This window comes from Papaver somniferum, chromosome 1, assembly GCF_003573695.1.
Source record: "Papaver somniferum cultivar HN1 chromosome 1, ASM357369v1, whole genome shotgun sequence".
Lineage (NCBI taxonomy): Eukaryota > Viridiplantae > Streptophyta > Magnoliopsida > Ranunculales > Papaveraceae > Papaver > Papaver somniferum.
This window is the reverse complement of record NC_039358.1, coordinates 133,007,791-133,031,092: the sequence shown is the minus strand read 5'-3', so window position 1 is coordinate 133,031,092 and position 23,302 is coordinate 133,007,791. Positions and strand designations below refer to the sequence as shown.

Sequence of the window (23,302 nt, the reverse complement as noted above, 5' to 3'; positions counted from 1 at the left end):
TAGGATCCAAAATCAGTGAGTGTAATCTGCATAGTTAGTGAATAACAATAAAATAGATTCGCCTTCCGTTTGTGTGCAGACTCAACCACACCATTGTCGTTTGTTGCAGTTTTATATCCATTAAGAACACTAAATAACGACATCAATATATACTGTACTAATCAAAACCATAATACACTACTGTAGAAATTGAAAAAGTCAACTTCACATGTTTATTGCTAATATTTGGGCAAACTGATAAAACCCCTATACAGTAGTTTGAAAGTTAAATATGAGTATAACAATTATTTGTTTGGATAGCTTGATCTATATATTGTTGTACATTGGCCTAATGCTGGAAAGCATAATTGTAGATAACTAAAGATCAATTCTATTTTAAAATATCCAGCATGGTAACATTCCTCTTTAATACAATGATGTTTAATACAACCTCAGGTGGTGAAACAAAATTCATAATCTTTAAATGGTGTCAAAATTTACTATCAACTTTTCAAGTAATTAATAATAAAATATGTACTTAATTTCAATGTTACTCACCTTACTCAAATCTCTGCCTTTCGTTATGAGTGTACCCAAAGCTTTAAGGTTGTAACAATTTTTTACCTCCAACTGGAATGTCTTCGTCTCTAGTTGGTCTCGAAGATTGAGGGTGCAACACCAGTAAAATAACAAAATGAGTTTATTGCACATGTCATCTTTACATAAATTTTATTTTCGTAATAAAAGTAAAGAGGTTTGATTGAGGTAAGTACATAAGTTTATTTGCAAGACCGATCCTGTAAGGAATAAATTCCAAACAAATATAGCAAAATCTCGTCGAAGCCAGTGTATCCTAAACAACCAAATATAAGTGACTTAATTAGAAAAATCAGGTCAAGCATTGAAAGCTTCTGAGAAGTAATATAAACTTATCATTATTAGTAAAAAAAATACACCAACCTTTTCCTTTAAGGAGTATTTGAATACTTCTCTTAGGTATGACTATTAGAGCACAATCCGGTCGAACTCGCAAGTTTTGTATCTCAAGCTTGTTGTCAATGTTAGATGCACAAAACTATATCTTGATTTCTAGTCTACCAAAGTCAAGTCTCGAACTAGGATTGTAATATGGTAGTTGAGTATCAGGCATCTCAGAATAACCCTGGAAGATTGAAGACTGAAGAACAAACGAAGAAATTTGTAAGAACTTCATTAACAAAGAGATATGTGAAGACTGAACCATCCTATTTACTTACGACATTTACCATTCTATCTTATGAGACTATGTCATATGATTTTAGTAGATTTTATATTGCAAAGAAGAAATTTGATCCATGCTTGTCTTGATAAATCTCTCGAAATATGATTCAAGCAATGGATGTTCTTAGATCCTTAACAATCTTGGTTAAGAATTATTTATTATTCATGAACTATTTTTGTTTCAAGTTGATCATTTGGAAATTTCCCAAGCAATGAATTTATTATCTATGGCTATCGAGAAAGTTTCAAATCGTTTAAAAAGAGTTTTCAGAATATCTGAATTCTGCGAACAGGGTAGGTACGCATACCTTGTTGATCTGAGTTCTGGATTGAGGGGAAGGTACACATACCCAGTACGGGTACCCCTGGGATTTGAGTTTGTGAACTGGCCAAGTTATGCACACCCGGTATGAGTACCCTTGAAGACTGAGGTCGTGGACTGCCATAGGTATGCATACCCAGTACACATACCTGCCCAGGTTTGTTTAAGCAGGAGCTCACGATCTGTTTTAAAAAAACATTTAGCTTTAGATTGATACCACTCTTCCCTCTTATCTATAGATTCTGAGAATCCATTGAACATGCCAATCTACTCACCGAACCTGTGGCTTGCCGGCGTATCATGGAAACACTGAATCAAAACAGAGTTGCTCTCGGTTGTGAACGAGAGGAAGGGCTAGGTCAAGTTTCTTTTAACCTGGTTGTATTTCTTATGTGTTAGATTAGTATGAAGACACCCAGTGATGAGATACAGATTTCCCACCAAATGAAATGCCTGCCCTGAGAGAAAATTGGTATGTCTTTAGTCTTTCTTATTTTCTCACATAGACACTTGTATTCTCATATGCCTTTGAGTCCGCCAACTCCCAAGGTTGCCAGGTAACAAAATTAAGCTCGTATTTCTCTTCGTTTTCTTCATATAAATCCAAAATACCTATAAAACTTAAAACAAATGTAAAATACATAATTTACAAGAAAAATAATAAAGAAAGCTTAAACAATGCTTCATTCATGGAGATTATACACTTTTGTCAAATTCGATAATATTTTCATCACTCGTTATTTGTTTCTCCTGAATCAATGTTAAGCATAAAAAGATCAAAAATATGAACCTGATGTGAATCGAACACGCAACCTTTGATCTGGAGTCAGATGCGCTACCATTGCACCACAGATCCTTCTGTGACAATGTTTTGTTTCATTTTGACATATTGTATACATATCAGTTCTAGCCAAACAATCTCATTAGTTCGGGTGATGGTTATGTAATTACTATAGCTTGGTGTGGAAAGGGGATTAGAAACTGAAGAGTCTTTTTTGACTAAAAAGGATAATATTGGTTTCAACGTCCCAGATTAGTGTAGTGATGGTGGGGAATATAATCAGTTAAAGAGAATATCGGGAAACAATTAAATGCATAGCTATCCCAATTGTAGAAAGTAAGAAAAGAGAATGAAGTTTCCTTGTAACCATAAAATGTTCTAATTTAACTAGGAGAGTATTTACATTCATATGGATCTTCCTGGAACTTAACAGAGAAGGAAAAAAAAAGAAAAGTAATAAAGGAGGAAATATCAAAGAAAGTGAGTGTGAGAGAGAGAGAAGAAAGCAATAATAATAGTTGATGAAGAACGTGATCCCTCCAGAGTCCAGTCACTCAATCATAATCAGTGAATGAGTCAGTTAGAGAAAAGAAAGAGAAGGAGAGGTGGGGGTCATGGTATCGTGACTGAAACTGACCAAGTGTTGTAGTAGGGATTTTCTTTTTCAGCTAAGTCTATTATATCCATCCATCTCTTCGTATTACAGAATATATTGATCATCGTCATCAGTTACACTACGCAACTAAAGCAGCATAAACAGATGAATGGATGGATCGGAGCTAATTATCAGTACAACGCGTATGTTCTTGTGACCTAATCAAGTGGAGTGGTAGTAGGTAATTGGTCTTATTCTTTCTTTTTCTTCTCCTCAGGCTCAGTTGCTAGTAATAGCATGGAGTTGCTGGTTTTCTGTTTGCTCTTTTTTGTTCCCTTTTGTTTTTTCGATGATCAGCAAGCTGCTGGTTTGAAACCTAAGTTGTTTTTTCTTTGGTTGTAGTAGTCAACATTTTTGGTAAGTAAAATTTTTATGTTTGTTTGTGCCTTGCTATATGGTGGTCAAGATCTCGAAAAACCCAACTTCTGCTTATTTTCTCCCTATATATATATATAGTCTTGACCATTGAAGTCTTGAGTCTCAAGTCTCTAGTCTTTAGTTTCTTCTATGAACAAGTCTCACCCCCTCCATTACACCATTACCATTTTCTTTACTTCATTTTTTTAGGTCCACAAGCTCGATTTGTCTATAACTTCTTACGCGTAAGTAAACAAAGCTAATCCTCTCATTTGAGAGCATATGTCCTGAGCTTTTTTCTTATTGATTTTCTTTTCTATTCAGATTCATGGAGGATGATCAAGAAAAACAGTTTGAGCTTCTAAAAAATCATCATCTCCATCACGGTGATCATTTTCTGAATGAGAGCTCTTTGCCTCCCATGAAGAACAGCAGGATGCTGAAAATGAAGCTCAAGTGTAATTCTAATGTTAGTAACAAAGAATATGGTGACGAGGAGAAGGAAACTAGAGTCAGTGATGTTTGTGGTAAAAATGTCAGCTCAAGAAAAGCTTTAGGAATTCATATGAGACTTCATGATTTAGGTTACTTCAACAAACATGAAGAATACGAAGAAGAAGATTATTATGACAACAAGGATAATGATGACGTAACGTGGCAAAGAATAAAGAATGAAAACAAGTGTTCATCGACAGAACTAATGATGGGAAAGAATCACAAACACCACCAACAAATCTTTATCGATGTCAGTGCTGCTACTTCTGCTGCAGCTGCAGTAGTAAATTCCAATTACATTAATCTTAGCAGCCACAACAACGACAATACATGCCGTGTGTGTGGAAAAACTTTCCCCTCGAGGAAGTCATTGTTTGGTCACATGAGATGCCACCCAGAAAGAGAGTGGAGGGGAATTGAGCCCCCTACAGCTGCCATGATTGCAAAAGATAAAAACTACAGTAATTCGTCTTCGTCCATTTCATCAGATACAAGAGAAGGGCAGAAGGTGGATAATCCAATGATGATTGATTCCGCAAGGGAAAACACACCGGCGAAGAGGAAAATGAAGCCTTCTGCTCCTACTACTAACCGGTGTTCATCGCCGTATTCTGATTTAGTAGATATTGATCTTCCGAAGTGGTCTGTGACCGCAAAGAGAGGTCGTAGAAGTCTTACTGATTCTGGGGAGCTGAACAATAATGAGAAGAATATTGCTGTTGACTATTCAGATGAGGAAGACCAAGAAAATGTTGACGATGAATGTACGTTACCTACTGATCCAGGGGCTTGCCATCTGATGATGTTAGTCATGGCAGCAGCTCAGTCAGAGTCGACTCCTATGGATCCATCAGCCTTACAGTCGACCATCAAGCAGAGAAGAAATGATAAAAGCCAACAAGATGATGACTATTCTAACAACCACAGCTGCTCTGAGGTGGACAAGGAAAGTAGCGAATGTAAAGGTGTAAGTGATCATCAAGAGATACTTAATGGTAAAAAAAGAATGAAAACTGGAAACTACCCAAAAGGAGGATTATCTTTGAAGAAGAAAAAGAAGAAGAGGCTCAAGGTACACAACAAAGAATCTGAAATTGGGTACATATATGATCGAACGAGCAAGGTGATAGTGGAGGACTCTGATGCTGAATTTGGGGATGAGTATACTAAGTTGTCCGAGATGATGATGAGAAAGAAAAGGAAGACAATGAAGTTAAAAGATTTAGCAAGGGTGGTTGATGATGTCAGGAAGCAGGAAATGGAGTTCAGTATTGCAGAGAGATTCAATTGCACAAGTTGCAACAAGTCCTTCCCATCTCACCAGGCATTGGGTGGTCATAGATCAACCCATAAAAGTAACAAGATTAATCAACCGAAATATAAGAGCAATATTGAAGAACTTACTGCTGGTGGACTAGTGATAAGAAGAGAATCTGATGAGGATGAGGAAGATGGGCACAATTTTTATGGGCTGGTCAACAATGAGAGTGCAAACATCAAGCAAACCCTTGAAGACTTCAGTTTTGAGGTTAAGAGTGTAGAATCCATTTCAAAATCAAAATCAAAGTTGATGGCAGCGGCAATGACCAGTAGTAGTAATATCAGTATGCAAACTCATCGATGTAGCATTTGCGGGAAGACATTTCCAACAGGTCAAGCACTTGGAGGACATAAGAGGCATCACGGAACTAGCCCAAGTCCTAGTCCTAGCCCGTCGTCTGTGGTGGACAGAATTCCCCCTCCTCTATCAAGTAGCTCATCAGTGGGATCGGCTGAAGTTTTCAGTAGTACTAATACAACAATCACTACTAATAGTTTTACAACTGCTGCTACAAGAGGTCATCGAGTGGTGTTTGATTTCGACCTGAATGAGCTGCCAGTGATGGAAGAATAAGCACGGCAATGGACCTGATCGTGCGCATGAGGTTAATATCACTGTAGATGACCCGCGTCTTTTTCCTGATCACGTTAAGTTTTAGCTTTTAATGTAGTTGAACATGATGAGATCATGTTAGTTAATCATATGTTTCTTTTCATGCACTAAATGGTTTTTAGTTGAAAAACTAGCTGTTGGTAGCTCGAATACTGGGTTTATGAAAGAAATGAAGAACAGTACGGCAAATGTTCAGTTGCATATGCATATTAACTTTCATGAACATGATTTGATGTTCGGTACACATTAACGAATGAATGAAAATGAAAAACATACACAAACACTGTTTACATCCAGAGGATATATCTTTTTTTCTGCCACTCATAGTCAGTGTGTGTTTCGTACTGGTAGAGCTTGTCCTTTTCTTTAATTACAGTACTCCATCATCAAAGCAACTCTCCAATAATCCAATGGCATAGTGGTAGAAACTTGTGAATTGTTTTAATTGGTTGGCATGAATAATAGAGTGTCGGCGTAGAGTTACCAAATCATTTTACCATTTTACTAGAAAAATATCCACTTTTACCAATTTATTGGGAAATTATCTTCTGTAATTTAGAAGGAAAATAGAAGGATGGTGAAAGATGATCCCCAGTTTGTTGAATAACACTTGACTAGTAATTTGTGTGGTTATGGTGATGTTATGATTTTCTAATTCTATCCTTGTCTGACTTCAACAACCCAATTTTAATATTTCTCAAACCCACCATCATTGATGATCCATCTAACAACCAAAGATAAGAAAGAAACATGGGACGGTTACATGGTTTTATTGTCAAACTCCCCGTGATGCGTTTCTTCTAGCTTTACCATATTGGCACTAGTAGATAAAATATTTACTGTATTTATTTTTGTCTAAATGAATGAGGTGTAGCGAGTGATTTCTTACCAGCTAGCTGCAGGCAGGCAGGCAGGCAGCTTTCAATGTTCACGGCTTTATTAGATGTTTTGGTTGTCTATTTAACAAGCTTCTAATCACTAACTAATAGCTGCTGGCACTTGTATAATAAAATGTGAGATGGCTTTATCATACAGTTAGTTACACAAATACATTCAAAGAAGAGGGTCGGCGAGAGATAAAGAAGAGGCACTACCGCACCAGTAATCTAACCTACACAAATGTATCTGTACCATCAACATCATTTTAAAGCTAAGAAAATTCCAAACAAAAACCCACAAAATAACAAACCCGGATAAGAAATAACAATGCAAATGCATGTCAGGAGAGTTAAGTTAAAACTAACTGTTTGTTTTGTCCAACATGGGTGCGCTTTGGTGCATATGGCTGTTCAGGTTGGTACATAAGTAGGCCCGACAGATTGCTGAGGCAGATTTGACATCCAGAACACCAATACAAACAGGAAAAACATCAACTGCACAACCAGACAGAACCCGTACTTGGTAATGCTATATTTCATCTTCAAAAGCTTTTCTTTATCTTTTAACATCAACTCCTCTTCCTTTTCTTCCTTCAGTAACAGCACACTGTCTTTCTCTGAGCCAACTTATTCCAACCGTGACTGCTTTTTACTACCCATTGTTTTTCTTAGTTCATCTAGATGCTGGTAGTACTTTTTTTCAGCTTCTACCTTCTTCTTCAAAAGAGTCTTAATCTCATTCTCCATCTCGGTGCTCTTGTCTTTTAGATACTGTAAACTCTTACTACTACTAATGCTACTCCTACTCCTACTCCCAGCTGATTCTTCTTTCACCCTGTCATTCTTACTTAAAATCCTTTCAAGTTCAGCAATTTTAGATTCAGTAGCGTCCAGCATAGCTAATGTCTCTTCAAGTTTCCTTTGAAAAGCATTCACTTTACTACTCATCTCCATATCCTCAAGGCCTGAAAATAGCTTTTGATCCAAATAGTGGCCCACATTGCTTGCTTGCTCAACAGAACAGATCTTTGTGTTCGAACTGACTACGCGTCCAGATTCGTTAAACAATGTTATCTGGTTGTTCCCAATCTCTCTAAAATGTTCAATCTCTGCAAAAATGTCACATTTGAGTTTTAGAAGCAGGTCCAATATAACATACAATTACTCCAAAGCATGGATCAGATGAAGTTACAAGTTTATCATTGTTTTGCCTCCATCTTTTTCAGCATATCATTGAAACACAAATGAGGAAAACAGATTATGCAATGGTTATGTGTGCCGTTATCTTCATTTTCATATTTTAAAAGAAGCCAATATCATAAAGGCACCAACAAAATGTATTAGTAAAATTCTGGCAGTTACATGAACCAAATGTAAAAAGTACAGCGCTGGAAAATAAAATGGGGATCAAGTTTGATATGACGTCGGTTTTTTGATTAAAAACTTCTTCTTGTCATACATGTTTCAACCAGCTAGGACAAGATGTTTTGGTGAAATGTTCCACACTTGATATTGATTCCTGCATATCTTCTTCAAAGAGAGGTTTTCCAGATGCTGCAAGTGCATCAAAAAGTTGCTTAGTTTTCGAGAAATAATCTTGCATCGAGTTGTTACCTTTGCGAAGACTGTGTAGTTGTCTTTTCAGGTTCATTTGATGAGCTTTGGTTTTTGGTGCATATTTCCTTTGAAGGGATTCCCATACAGCTTGTGATGTTGAGAGACCTGCAACTCGACCTAATACACCTTCAGATAAAGAGGAAGGAATCCACCCTAAGAGTATTTGGTCTTGTTCCTCATATTTTGCATAAGCAGGATTAGGAGTTGGTTGTGCACCTTCTAGCAGGTATGGTTTTTGCTGGTTTTTCCATTGTACCATCAACAAAACCTTGTAATTTGTAACCTTTGAGAAGAGGTTTGAATTGTGTCACCCATAGGAGATAGTTGTTGTCATTGAGTTTGACACTGATCAGATGGTTGATGTGTATTTGATGAAGTGTTGAAGTTTCAGCCATGGTGAAAGAAAAGAAGCGTGAGTTTTGGATCTTTAGACTCGATACCAAGCTAGGACAAGATGTTTTGGTGAAATGTTCCACACTTGATATTGTGGATTCTCATTAAATATAAAGAGCCGTATATGGCTATTATTACAAAAGATATTGCAAGATTATATGCCAAAAATACAAGATTGACAGACATTAGAATGTCGACATAATATGACAGCTATAGCTTAGAAGGATACAACTGTAGTTACTGCTTTGAATGAGTGAGGATAGCTGTATCCTTAACAAAGCAGTAACTACAGTTATCCTTAACAAAGCAATAACTACAGCTATAGCTTAGAAGGATACAACTGTAGTTACTGCTTTGAATGAGTGAGGATAGCTGAAGTCAATCTACGGCCTCAAGCAAGCTCACGCACTTGGTTTTCAAGGCTTCGCACGTACCTAGTTGAGCTGGGTTTCAAAGGATGCGTTGCAGACAATTCACTATTTATCAAGACGAATTCAGATGGAGTAATTTATGTCTTAATATATGTTGATGACATTATCATCACAGGTTACAATTCTTCTCTTATTACAAACCTAATATCTGCTCTGAATTCTGTTTTTGCAATCAAAGATTTAGGTGACCTCAGCTACTTTTTGGGGATAGAAGTTATTAAGCAAAAAGATTCAGTTTTGTTGAGTCAACAAAAATACATCACTGATCTGCTTAAACGGACAAAGATGGATGCTGCAAAACCAGTTGCTACTCCCTTGGTTGTGAACACTAAAATCAGCAGATTGGGTACACAAAGATTTGAGGATCCAACGCTTTATAGAAGTGTCTGTGGAGCATTGTAGTATCTACATCTCACTCGGCCTGATATTGCTGTCGCAGTAAACAAAGTGTGCCAGTTCATGCAAGACCCTTACATCGAGCATTGGGAGCTAATCAAACGCATACTCAGGTATCTCAAACACACAGTTCAACATGGTTTGGTTTTGCGAAAATCTTCAGATATCAGTCTTCATGCCTACTCTGACTCTGATTGGGCTGGAAGTCTCGATGATCGCCGATCCACTAGTGGATACTGCATCTATTTTGGCAACAATCTTGTATCTTGGAACGCAAGGAAACATAAAATTGTTTCCAAGTCGAGCACTGAAGCAGAATATAGAGGCATAGCCATAGCAACTTCTGAACTAATTTGGCTTCAATCTTTGCTAAAAGAACTTGGTGTTGAAGTAAGAGCTCCGTCAATCTGGTGTGACAATTTAGGGGCTACATATCTCACTGCCAATCCAATTTTTCATGCTCGTATGAAGCACATAGAAATTGATTATCACTTTGTGCGTGAAAGAGTAGCAAACAAGCAGCTTCTGGTACGGTTCATCTCGACTAAAGACCAAGTTGCTGATATCTTCACTAAGGGTTTGTCAGTACCAAGGTTTCTTTATCTTAGGAACAAGTTGAACATTCAACAACTCATGTTCAACTTGAGGGAGGATGTTAAGGATACAACTATCCTCACTCATTCAAAGCAGTAACTACAGTTGTATCCTTCTAAGCTATAGCTGTCATATTATGTCGACATTCTAATGTCTGTCAATCTTGTACTTTTGGTATATAATCTTGCAATATCTTCTGTAATAATAGCCATATACGGCTCTTTATATTTAATGAGAATCCACAATATAAGTGTGGAACATTTCACCAAAACATCTTGTCCTAGCTCAACCAGATAGGCACGGAGCAGAGCCTGTCTTCCCAATTTTTGTGGTCCAGCCGGTTTTCCTACTAATGCAAATGCACAAAATAGGATCACAGATTCACAGCACACCTTTTTCAAGCGCACACAACAAAAGACTCACACACGGAGCACATATTAAAGCATAGACAAGTAAATAGAGAAAGGACAGTACACCGTTTTCAAGCGCCTCTTGCACGGCCTGAAGTAGAACGATGGATCCTATCAATGGATCACAACTTGTTGGCTGCTGACTCTCACTTTCTGTATGTTCTCCTTTTTCTTTTTGTTTACATGACAAGTTTGCAGCTAAATCATATTGTGAAGCATCTTCAATTCGGACTTCCTCAGAAGGCAGTGGCCTATTGCAATTCACCTCATTATGCCTTTGTCTGCTAGACATTTCTGGAGAGTTCCTTAACCCCATGAAAGCAGCACTTGAGCTTCCCAAATTAGTGTAAGAATGATCCTTCTCTGGTTCAACTGTTTCTCCTCGGTGCTTCTTCTTACTTCTGGCAACCCCACCTTTCCTGTGTTCACCCACTGGAACTGTATCGCTACAGAACGGTTTTTCTTTTGGATTGCATACCTTGCCATTTTCTTGAGTGAACTCCGTTTCTATGGATTTTTCGAACTCCAGGTTCGCAACACTGGTTGCTGTAGAAGACAGACTACCACTTAGATCCTCACTGCTGTTGTTAGAATCACCACACATAGAGCCTGACGACCCAATCATCATACTCAACCTAGTACGCGAACTCGATCCCTTGAGGCCACACAACAAATTCATCGGAAACACCACCTGGACTCTTTACCAGTTAACGACATTCCAAGGCAACAACATGCTCTTCTTGTACTCTTGAGAACGCAATGGTGATAGGTGGCATACAATTCAAAACACGTAGTTTTAATGCCTCTGTCCTTCCTTTCCTTCTTACAATCTCTTCATATCCTCTTCCATTCTTTGACTCATACCCTGTTGGTTTCTCAGTTCCAATTCGTTTCCCGTTAATCCTCGCTAAGTTTCGATTTTGGAGTGCTGTCCAGACCCCAAATTCCAAGCCTCAACAGAATTCATCTTGATTTTAAGGTTTTTCGTTTTCTTAGGAGAATTTTCTTGCTTTTCATCCAAATTTCTAGTGTAAAAAGGTAATCACCTTACATCTGCATTTGCTAATAATAGCATAACTGCAAAGAGATAAAGTACTCCTAATTATAGACGAAAATCCAATCCAAACTAAACAACAAACCCCCATTTCTTGCTCTTGAGTATTGACCATAAATACATGTGTCTAACATCTCTTTCTACATAACCTTCAAACCCTCACATCCTAGCATAATTATGAGTCTTATCACAATAGAAACATAGACATAAAATGTATAGATTCTCAACAGCAATGTTGCTCAAACAGCATTAACATTCGAAATTATTTCCTGAAAATTCTCTTCAGTAATTTGTTTGAGTACACACTCCTCTTCTACTTGGAACTGTTGCATAGCCTTTTCATAAGCAGCCACCATTTCTGATTCAAACACAGACTCCTCATTATCAATATTGGCATCATCAGTATTGGTACTAATGCCAGTACTGAATTTCGATCTTTGTACTCGATATACTGGCACTGATAAAGAATTGAAACTACCAAATTTAGGAGTCACGTATGCTTCTGAAGAGTAGTAGTTGTTGTATCCTTGTTGATGTTTTCCTGCCACTTTACTATCGTCAAGCCATTCTCTGCCCATTCCCACAAGAGCTGCAGGAAATTCAGTGTTAGACTCTGACAACGACGCTGGCATGGCTATGCTCAGTGAAGCGAGGTCCTTAGCCATGGCCTTTCTTCTCAATCCAATTTCCTTAGCAGGTACTACTTTTCCCTTTCTAGGGGTACTTCCTTTATTAGCTTCAAGAACAAAAGGTATCGGGTCTTCTGCAATATTCAACATGCTCTTATCCTTCTCGGCCGCATTGTCCTCTTTGCTGATACAATCATGACATGTAGTCTTGGACGAACAATTTCCTCCATCATTTGGGTATAAATTTGAATTTGGCACCTCCTGTTCTTGAAGCAATTTATTTCGTTCAACCAATACATCTAGCAATTTCTCTCGTTCCACCAATTCATCGTACTCTTGTAATGTATGGAAGTGTAAGCTTTTCGACTTGATAAGAATACCCATGTCCTTGTTGTCGCTGTTTTTGTTGTTACGATTGCTGGACTGGTGGTGCTTGGCAAAGTTATGCTCAGTAAAACAATGGAAGCTTTGAGACCTTTTTCTAGTAATAACATTATGACTATTAGGCATTGTTTCCAGCTCACTTCTTGGGGATGAAAGTAATTGATGCTGCTCCTCTTGACCGTCTACGTCTTCTTCTAGACCCGACATCAACTCCAAAGAGTCGATTGTGTCATTATTAGTAGACGAAAAAATGGACGATTTCGCGATATCCCCATCGCTAGATTGGTCATCTGAATATGAAAAAGTAGTGCTTCCTTTTTTGGTTCCCATATTATCATTGGCAGAGGAAACAAGGGTAATACCACCATTTTTAGAGATGAAAAGTTCCTCTAGCACATCATCATCAAGTATACAATTATTATAAGGTTTATCCTTCTTCCTTTGAAATATCGTCTTTTGAGATTGAGTCATCAAATACTCTTCTCGATAGCTTCTCGATTTAGTTATAATTTTCGAAGAAATGCATCCCATTTTTTCCTCACTCTAAAAATATGCTTAATTATATAATCCTATATGCATATCTACAGCTTCTGCTGCTGCTCAAGATAATCAATTAAACAGAACAAAAAAAAAAAAAAACACAGATGAAATTAGGAAAAACGTACTAGCACCGGTGTGATTTCCTCCTTCAGCTCTATGGATTCTGATCTCACTGGAGGCTGAAAGATTTTGTAGAAAGAAAGAGGGGGAGAGAGATTGTGATTTAGTTGAAGCCGAAAAATGATAATAATAAACAAACTAGTCTGAAAACAAGTATTAGAATGTGGCAATGGTGTAGGTGGAAGGTAGTAGTAGTATACCATGGCCAACAATTTGACTCTTTTTTTTTCCCATTTGAATGCTCCCCTGGCTTTTTGTGAGGAAAGAAACAGCTTTGTGAAGTATTACTATGAATTAAGGGCCGGAATAGTAGAAGCAAAGAATGGAGTCGTGCACTGTGAAGTATGGACCAATCAACTCAACGTGCAAAAATTGCAATTTCTTTGACCAAGTCCAACAAAGGTACTTGTTACTTGTTAGACCCAATTCGATTCTTCTGTTATACTCCTAATTTGTTTCCCGTTGCAAAACTAGGAATATAAAATACAAAACTTGTTTAATTTAATGATCTGCGGACATTTTTTTTTTGGCATTAATGCGTATCATGTCATATAATAATGCTACAGTAAACAACTCCAACCACTTCTCGACCAGTTTCTGAAGATACAAAGATAAGCACAGCAAAACCAACCTCGTCGGAGCCAATTCTAATAAAGACTACGAAGTTAAAGTTAAAAGCTAAAGCTATAAGTATGTTTCCCACTGGTTCTTTAAGTACAATCAAGAAAACTTCCTCAAAATCTAGAGCTCTTAATGAGATATCGAAAACTAAGCTTACGGCATATGGTTCTCTTTGGGGTTTAGACTTTCCCTCTTTGAACGTAAATCGTCAAGATATTTTATTTATTTTTAATAAGAAAGATAAATTTAATTCATAATCAAATTTCTGATACATGAAGTTTCTCTGCAAGAAGAGAATTTAGCCACTCAGGGGCTCCAATAATCCAAAAAGAAGAAGATGTCAATTTAACTGCATCTTTTGCAAGCAAGTCTGCTGCACAATTTGTTTCTCTAGGTACACAAGTAATCACCCAATTAAAGAACTTCTATTTGATTTTAGTTAGTTTTTTTTGATATGTTTCTGTGGGTCAAGATATGTTTGATAATCTTGTGAAAAATCATGATGGTTTAACCATAGGGGATGTTGAGGAATCTTCTACTTGATTTTAGTTAGTTTTTTTTTGTTTGCAAGTTGCACTTGGTATTTCATGTCGACAAGATGTACCTTCATCTGCTAGTCCTCTTTATGTTCTTTGAATTTGTTTGGTTTTTGCTATCGTTTTGCTGTCTTTGGTTTTTTGTGGGCTTTGTCCTCATCTTTTGTTGTATGCGCCTGCACACGACTTGTGTGCCCCTCAATATATTCTTTTTTGACCGGTCAAAAAAAAAACAACTCCAACCACTCTTGGAGGGAGCTACCACAGTTACAAACGACGGGGAATAGTTGACTTTTGCGGCTTCGCCAAAAGAAAAAAATCACGTAGTTAACCAACAAAAAAATAGAGTCATGTTATTAGGAGGAGGGAAAGAAGGAATTTGCAGAAAATTTCCATTAGAGAAAGGGTTTTAATAATTTTAATTTAGCAATAGTTTCTCAAGAGTTGCCAGGGGCTTGAAGTTTCAGATGTGTCTTGACCAAACCACTCAAAATGGTCAAATTGTAATCTTAAATTCCAGTTCTTCTCCTGGTTGCTACCATCGTTGGTTGTTTATTTTTTCTCTTCGCGATTCATTTGTACTTTGCACCTTTTTTTTTTCTCTTGACGTAGCTGTTACTCCAGTAAATCATATAAAGGTTATTAACATGTGAACATTCAACTTAAAACCAATTGGTAGTAAGTGGAGTGGTTCACATGTTTACATTGAGTAATCGTCCAGGGTTTAATCAATGTGGGACTGTTGTCTCCATTATGCCCTCTTCACGTGTAGGGCTCTATAACGAGGAACTTACGAAGGGGTAGTCATGTCGGACCTGGTTAGCCGTTTTGGGCTGCGAACGGTAGACATGTTAGGCCCGATTAACCATGTTGCACTGCCGCTCGGGCGCAGGGAGAACATTGGCTCTGATATTATATTAACATGTAAACATCTAATTCAAAACTAATTGGCAATGTGTAGAGTGGCTCATATGTTCATGTCGAGTATTCAAGCTGGGGTTTAATCAATGTGAGACTATTATCTCCACTGAAATGAAATAAAAAATATGAAATTGAAGAAAATGCGTTGTATGAAGAAAATCAGGACAATGAAAGTTAAATTCTGAATGTCAACTTGAATTGAATGTTAGATGCTGAAGATTAAAGGTGAGTGTTGAATTAAAACTGAAAAACGAAAAATCGAAAATGCGTAAGACGCAAAATGATAAAGAAAAAGAAATGATCTAAAAGTGATCAGAAAATAATGCTACTGTCATTGTTCAATGTTAATGATATTGCATCAATCTTACAAGGGCGATCTTGCACAAGTCTTACATGTAACAATGACAAAATCGTAATTGAAATTGGAAATTAAAAAAATAAAACATAATCGAAAAACAGAAAGTGTGAAAGGAAATTACGAAACGTAGTTGTAGTTGAAAAGACGAGGGTACCCAAATATACCACAATCTTTTATTTATCCACCTATAAGTCCTCTTACCGAAAATGATCGTCTATGGACAAAGTCGAGACAATGCAACAAATCGGTATTCACACTTTGTGTGTTTGTCTATGGATACGAGAACGAGACAATACGACTACCAAAGTGTGATACTTGATAATAGGTTCGGACTTAACCAAACTCTATAGGATCACTATCAAGTATATACGGAGTTAACAATTGTGTAATTTACTTTAAATTATATAAAAAAATATAATTGCGGAAAATAAAAGTAAATAACACAACAAGATTTTGTTAACGAGGAAAACTGCAAATACAGAAAAACCCCGGGACCTACTCCAGAATTGAATACTCTCAGAACTAAGCCGCTATAAAAAAATCTACACCAACTTCGTATAGTGGAGACCATGCAACTACCCCTAGTTCACATAGTTTCCTCAGTATCCCTGCACTTCCGACTTCGATGAGTGCACGCACTGGAACAATTCCTTTGGATCGTATTCCAAATAGAAAAGGAACAAAAAATCTGTTTGGTAACAACTCTTTCGATTCTTTCAAGATAAAGATATCTCAAGTTACACGCAAAGGCTCTTCCGTTTAATCTAATAAACTCCTTTGCCTGATTAGATCAATCTATCCAATAACTACAAAAGTAGTCAAGTTTAGATTCACAATCAATCGATATAGATTCCAACAAGAAATTATAAAGTGATGCCAATCTCACGCAACTAATCAATCGAATAAATATGATTCTAGTTGGATCCCAGCAGATCAAGGTTTGTGCACACCCAAATATATGAGAACCAAATAAGAAATCTTCTTTGTCTTCTAATCTTCTATAAACACCTGCACAACACCACTTGAATCTCTTGTGATCAATCACACACAGAACGAAGTCTGTTAACAATGGATTATCACAAGATGTCTTTAGATCTACAAACAGTTCTAAAGATCTCGTCGATACTTCGATCTAGTTTGAGTGAATCTTATATCAGAAGAGAAGATTCTCAAGAATAAACAAACTAGGTGTAATCAAAGTTTCAACAACTGTTAGTCAATAAAATCAATCGAATACTAATAACACTGCAATTATCTAGTTTCCCACCAATGATACTCGTAGAGATTCTTGATCCCACAGAAGTCTTTAAACGAGCGGTCGTAAGAGATTTCGCCTAATTAGGGTACACGGCTCCACCAGAAACACCAAAAAAATGAAGTTTGCCTGGCTCTTAGGATAGTTTGTTAGAAATGCAAACTTATGTATTTATAGACCAAGGATGTTTGGACACCAAGGAATTTCAGAAATCGAAAATATTCTCAAGATATACGATGAATAGCAAAATTCAGTTTTCCTAATTCCGATAAATAAATGCTTGTCCAATATCTCCAAAATCTCTCAATAGAATATCTCCAATTAGTAAATGCACATTACTAATTTTTATTCTCTAGAGATATGCATTTAATTGCTGGTAATTAAAGCATATAAAACCAAAAACCTTAATTAAAAGATTCTCAATTTATTTCGGCACATGATCTCCTTGAGTACTAAGGAATATCTTTGAACAATAAATGATAAGAGTTATTGAACGTGTTCAAAGTATGTTGACATCTTTTCACTGGGTTAAGACCTTCACCGGCTCCGGAGTTCACAAAACCTTAGGTTAAGACCTTCACCGGCTCCGGAGTTCACAAAACCTAAATGATTCAAAAAGTCTTGTCACTGGGTTAAGTCTTAACCTAAATGATTCACTAGGTTAAGACCTTCACCGGCTCCAGAGTTACACAAAACCTTTTCAGTTTGCGTACCGGTTTAGAAAAATATAGAACATAGAACTGTATTAGTTCGCATATTGGTTTGAGTACTTTAACTCGCTTCCCTTATCACAGTTCCAAAATGGTTTGTATACGAAAATACAAACCTATATGGATCACGAAACAAACAGATTTTCCCATGATATGCATACGAATATGGGTATCACACAAATCTGAAAGTCGATATATAGTTACTCCGCTATGTGTACGAGTACATGTAATACGGCTTCAGATATAAACAGTTTTCTCAGTTTGTAATACTGATAACACTGTCTTGTATTCCAAATACAGTAGTTCTATATTTTTTTAAATCAATTTGAAACATTCCCGAATAACATCAATGACACATATCACTGTTCCATGCTATTTTCAAATGATAAACTCGAAGCATGATTTGGTTCCGAACAATAAATTGTTCTCCACCGAAATTGATCAAGTATGAACAAATGTTCATTAAGCTTAGTCATTATATTTCGAGAAATTCGTAAACTAAATAATTAGTTCTCGACTCGAATTTCTTGTTATGCAAGCTAGTCTAATTAGTTATGCGACAATCGTCTCAAGGATAGAAAGGTGAATATAATTTGAAAAATAGGTGGTTCAGTCTTCACGTAACTTTTATTGATGAAGTTCTCCAAAAGCTTCAGTTGATCTTTGCCTTCAAACGGTAGAACGCAAATGATGACTGGTTCGTTTCTCAACTACCTCTATCCTAGACCGAGACTTAACTAACTGTAGACTAGAAATCAAGATATAGTTTTGAAAACTAAATTTGACAACAAGCTTGATATAGCAATACTTGTGAGTTCGACCGAGCAATGCTCTAACAATCTCCCCCTTTGTCAATTTTAGTGAAAAATTATTAATACATATGGATAACAAAAATAAAGCTTCGAAAAACTCCTCGATCCATCATGCCTTGATTTCCTTGGTATATTCAACTCTCCCTAAACTCTTCGACATTTCAAGTTGCAATGATTTTGAACGTGTTTAACTCATCATCGTTGTTGTTGAAGATCCGTTGCTATAATAACTCTCGTCGTTATACAAAAATATAGTATTATTATCTTCTCTCCAAAGTTCAATTGTATCTCAACTCTGAAGTAATACTTCGGTGATATGTTTATCCCCCTTAATCAATACTTACATCTTTTGTATAATAGCTGAAACCTATTGTTTAATGATTCACTCCCCCTTACATAATGATCCGTAAATTGTATGTAGTATGAAACCACTAAATAATTCTCCCCCTATTTGTCAATAAAATTAAAAAAAGTACGAAAATCGTGGGATCATAATGAATACAACCAAAAGATATCTCAAGTTCTAAGGAAGATAGAGATCCTACTAGAGCTGGCAAACAAGCTGAAACCCGCGGATTAACCCGTACCCGGCCCGTGAAAACCCGAGCCCGGCTTGGCTTGGTCCTAAACAAGCCGGGCGCGGGTTGGAGAAATAGCGGCTTGTGAGAAAACGGGTTTATCCGTCCCGGCCCGTAAACCCGCGGGTTAAACCCGTCAACCCGTCTACAACACCTAATTAATAAGTTATATTTAATCCCTACCGTCAGATTATTCTAGGGTTAATCTTATCCGTACGTTAAAGGTATAAAAGGATATATACCCGCAGTGGGGTCGTATGAGGATGTAATTTTCACCAAAAGAGCTAGACTTCGTCAGCGGCAGGCGGCAAGAATCAAGCGTGACAAAGCCCAGAAACAAAGGGGTGATAATGTGGAACCTACGGTGAAGCCTGAGTCCCTTGTCCCAGTTGCTCGGTTTCAGGGATCTCGTCTTGCTTCTGCTCCGTTGCCTTCTCCATATGAACGAACAGGAAAGGTGGCAAGACACACTTATTCAGGGGGATCTGTCGGTGCAGCCATTGTTGAGGCTGAAAATAGCTTAGAGCTGGAGACACGTGACAACAAAGAGGAGCTGAAGGCGAAGCTTAAAGACTTAATTCGTGAGAAGTCAGACCTTTTGAATAGAGATGACCAAGAAGAAGACAAGGTGAGATTGGGTGAGGATGGGTGGAAGGAAAGGTACTACAAGGAAAAGTTCTCAGTTGAAACCTTTGATGAGATTGAAGCAGTACGAAAAGATGTTGTTCTAAAATACGTACAAGGCTTGTGCTGGGTGATGGAATATTATTATGAAGGTGTTTTTCCAGCTGCAAGTTCCCATGCGCTACCTGAGCATTATAGGAAATTGATGGCTGGCCCAACTTCACCGATTATTGATTTTTATCCGACTGATTTTGAAGTTGACATGAATGGCAAGCGGTTTGCATGGAAGGGTATCGCTAAATTACCATTCATTGATGAAAGTCGTCTTCTTGCTGAGATAAAAAAAGTGGAACATACTTTGACAGAGGAGGAAGCAAAAAGAAACAGCTTCATGGAAAATATGTTGTTCATCTCGACATCTAACTCGCTCTCTCCATACATATTTTGCCTCGCTGATCAGTTGTCTAACAAAAAAGGGGCTGAAGTGAAAGAAAAAATTGACCCCAAGGCCAGTGGCGGGATGAATGGATATATATCTCTTTGTAATGGAGATCGTTGCCCACCGGTCTTTCAATCGCCTGTTCCCGGAATGGACGATATTATGAATAATCAAGTCATCTGTGCTATTTACAGACTTCCTGATGCACATACTCATGTCGCTCGACCTTCAGCTGGTGTTATCTTCTCAAAGAGGATGGTCGAAGTAGAAGATTTGAAGCCACCACCTACTTTATGGCATGAAGATAATGGAAGGAAACCATGGGAAAATGTCAGGAAAAACAACCACCACGGAAATGGAAGGGGTTCTGGTCGACATCTTGGGGAGGCAGCACATAAATTTGTCAATAACAGTTTACAGTTTAAGATAGACCATAAACGGGTTAACCCGTAAACCCGCAGGTTTAACCCGTTACGGGTGCGGGTTGAAGAAATGACCACCCGTGAAGAATATCAACCCGCGGGTTTTGACCCGTGTTAACCCGAACCCGTGTAACCCGTAACAAGCCAGCCCCGGCCCGCCCGTTTGCCAGCTCTAGATCCTACATAATAACATAGTTAAAATGCAACTCCTCATATCAACTTATTCAGATGATTTCCCATAGTAATAAATAATTAGCGCTCATCCTAGGAGATTAAAAACACACAAGCATCTCGTTTATAATTCCACATCCACACTCCCCACAAAGATATAACAATTAAGCACAAGTTCATTTAAGAACTCTTCCCCATTAAATGTCATTCCAAAGAGAACAACATGAGTGGCTTGGTTTTGTGAAAAATAAGGATTTTTGCGGACATTAACAAATCACAAGGATTTGTATCCAAAGTATCGACATAAATTAATCTCAAGTCCAGTTACGAACAAAAAGACACCTTTACTCGATTTTACTCAACATAAGAGATTCTTACGGAGTGTGTCAAGCAACAAAACACCAAAGTGTGATCACGAAAAGATCAATACTGTGGGAATAATCTCAAAGAGTTTGTTCTATTTTACATTTATAAAAACATAATAGATTTAACTTTTGGGCATATATGAAATATTAGCTCGATTCACGAGAACGTAAAGGCACAAATATTTCATAAGATTTTTGGAATAATTAAACCAATAATGATTACATATTGCAAGTTCGTCTTCCAACAACTCTAGAATTTAAATAAATAAACATGCAAGATGAAAAATGTTGGAAATAGCTATGTGTAATCACAATCTTTGCTATATCAAACCCTAGTTATCCTTCTCAGGAACAAAATCTCAAAAGAGGTTTCCTAGATAAACAAAATAAATTCATACGTGGTATGCAATTTGCGATTTGAGGGAGCCAAGGTCTTCAGAGGCTTTTCCCAGTTCCAAATTGAGAAGTTTGAGATACCTTTTGGCAGCAGACAATTGTTCGAACACTACTTTGATGTCACTCATAATATTTACAACAAAATCTCAGGACATCTGAACCGGTCTTGACCTTGTGTGTTCTTGAGAAAAGTAACATGATATGGTGACATGATTATCATAGAATTCAATAATGCATGAGCAACCATCATTCTCCTTCTTCTTGTTATATTCCTTTATGTTGTTTGAAAACTTAGAAGCATCCATGGTTCGGGAATGTTCATGAGTTATTCTAGAACTGTTAAATACAATACAAGGTGACGAACCATATATATATATATAACAATTTTTAGGTTAAGAAACCTAAGGGAAGAGAGATTTGTTGTAGAATCTTCTTGAAGATGCTTTGACTCAAGTTCCAGCCCAGTTTTGGAACCTAACGCTCATGGGTCCGTGGGCACAATAATTGTGTCCAGACTCATTTAAATAGACAATTATAATCAACATTGATCTTAGTTCAACAGATAAAAATCTAGAGCACAAGAGTTAGTTGAGATGACACGACCAAAAATTAACATATTGAGTGAAAACAAAAATAACACATACTTCCCTCAATTTGTGAATACATCATACCATATCGAAACTCCTAAACTCAACTTCTAATCCCATGCGTACTCCTTTAATAAAGCCTTAATGGGCTTGGCCGGGTTCGGGTGCGGAAACCCATGAATTGAGAAAATACAAACTCAATTTGATAATAAAACTATACCAAATTATGTTTTTCAAATGTTTTTAATATATGGCAACTTTAAAAATCAATATAATAAGATGATTAATCTTATTCTTAGCTTAATGGAAAGTTTCAGAGCACAAGAGGTGTTGATTTTCGGAAGTGCTGTAATGATTGTGATATTATTACATCATGAAGTTGGAGCTAGCTCAATAATATAAGATGTTTTCTTGATCATTATAGATTACACAAGGTATTCCTTTTCTAGTCCAAATACTGAAAAACAAATAACCTTAAAACAACATCACAAAAAGAAAAAAAAAACAAAAGCAAACATTTACAAATGCTTTCCCCATCTCAAGAGATTTCAAGATGAGGTGATGTTATGAACAAGTTGTCAAGAGATTGGACGACTACGAGGCTCGCGATCCCTCCTGGCGCGACAGTCTTTTGGTTCCTTTTCTTCCTTCTTGTTATAAGATTATTTTCCGCAATAGTCAGAAGCAGTCAGTATCATTGCAGTATAATTGCAAGAGTTTTTGACATGTCCGAAAGCGCCACACTGAAGACATGCTTTTTCAGTGTCAGAATATCGTACGGATTTAATCTTTCTCAAAAAGAATCAAAGATTTTCCAATATTTTAAAAGTATTAGAGCACTGCTCGGTCGAAATCGCAAGCGTTGCTATCTCAAGATTTTTTGTCAGACTAGGATAAAAAGTGTAGTTGAGCTCTAGACTCCACGACGTTCATCATGCAAAGACGAAGAACTACTCAACGAACTGGTGGATCTTCATCGACTAAAAGGTATGTGGAGACTTGAACTTATCTACCACTCAAAAGTCTATCTAATTTATCTCTTATCTTGAGACAAAAGTCGTATTGCTATATAGACTTCGATTATACACATTTGTTATTTCGAGCCGAGTTTATCTCACTTATCTATTTCTCGAAATATGTGTTTGTAAGATTTCTCTTTGTCCAAGTTCATCTTTACAAGTGACGAAAGTCATGTTGATTGCTTCAATATCTTGAAAATCGCTTTGATGAAAAATAGTATGTGAATAGCCTCTATTTAACATCCTCTAAGAATGTTTCA

General features: G+C 37.1%; 2 protein-coding genes across 3 annotated transcripts; both read left to right on the top strand.

Annotated features, from left to right (window-relative positions):
• The first annotated feature begins 2,861 nt into the window (after window positions 1–2,861).
• LOC113301243 lies at window positions 2,862–5,989 on the top strand. Of its 2 annotated transcripts, none has more exons than XM_026550001.1 (2): window positions 2,862–3,178; window positions 3,679–5,989. In XM_026550001.1, the coding sequence occupies exon 2, from the start codon at window positions 3,683–3,685 to the stop codon at window positions 5,741–5,743; it is 2,061 nt and encodes a 686-aa protein (XP_026405786.1). In that variant the 5' UTR covers window positions 2,862–3,178; window positions 3,679–3,682; the 3' UTR covers window positions 5,744–5,989. The 2 variants fall into 2 exon arrangements, with proteins under 2 accessions (XP_026405786.1, XP_026405793.1); XM_026550008.1 differs by lacking the exon at window positions 2,862–3,178 and adding an exon at window positions 3,242–3,599.
• Window positions 5,990–19,236: 13,247 nt separating this feature from the next.
• On the top strand, window positions 19,237–20,605 carry LOC113350927 (5'-3' exoribonuclease 3-like; the record flags this gene model as incomplete). The annotated part of the gene is made up of 1 exon (XM_026595031.1): window positions 19,237–20,605. A coding segment is annotated over one exon (1,299 nt), but the record flags the coding sequence as incomplete, so codon positions are not given.
• Window positions 20,606–23,302: the final 2,697 nt, after the last annotated feature.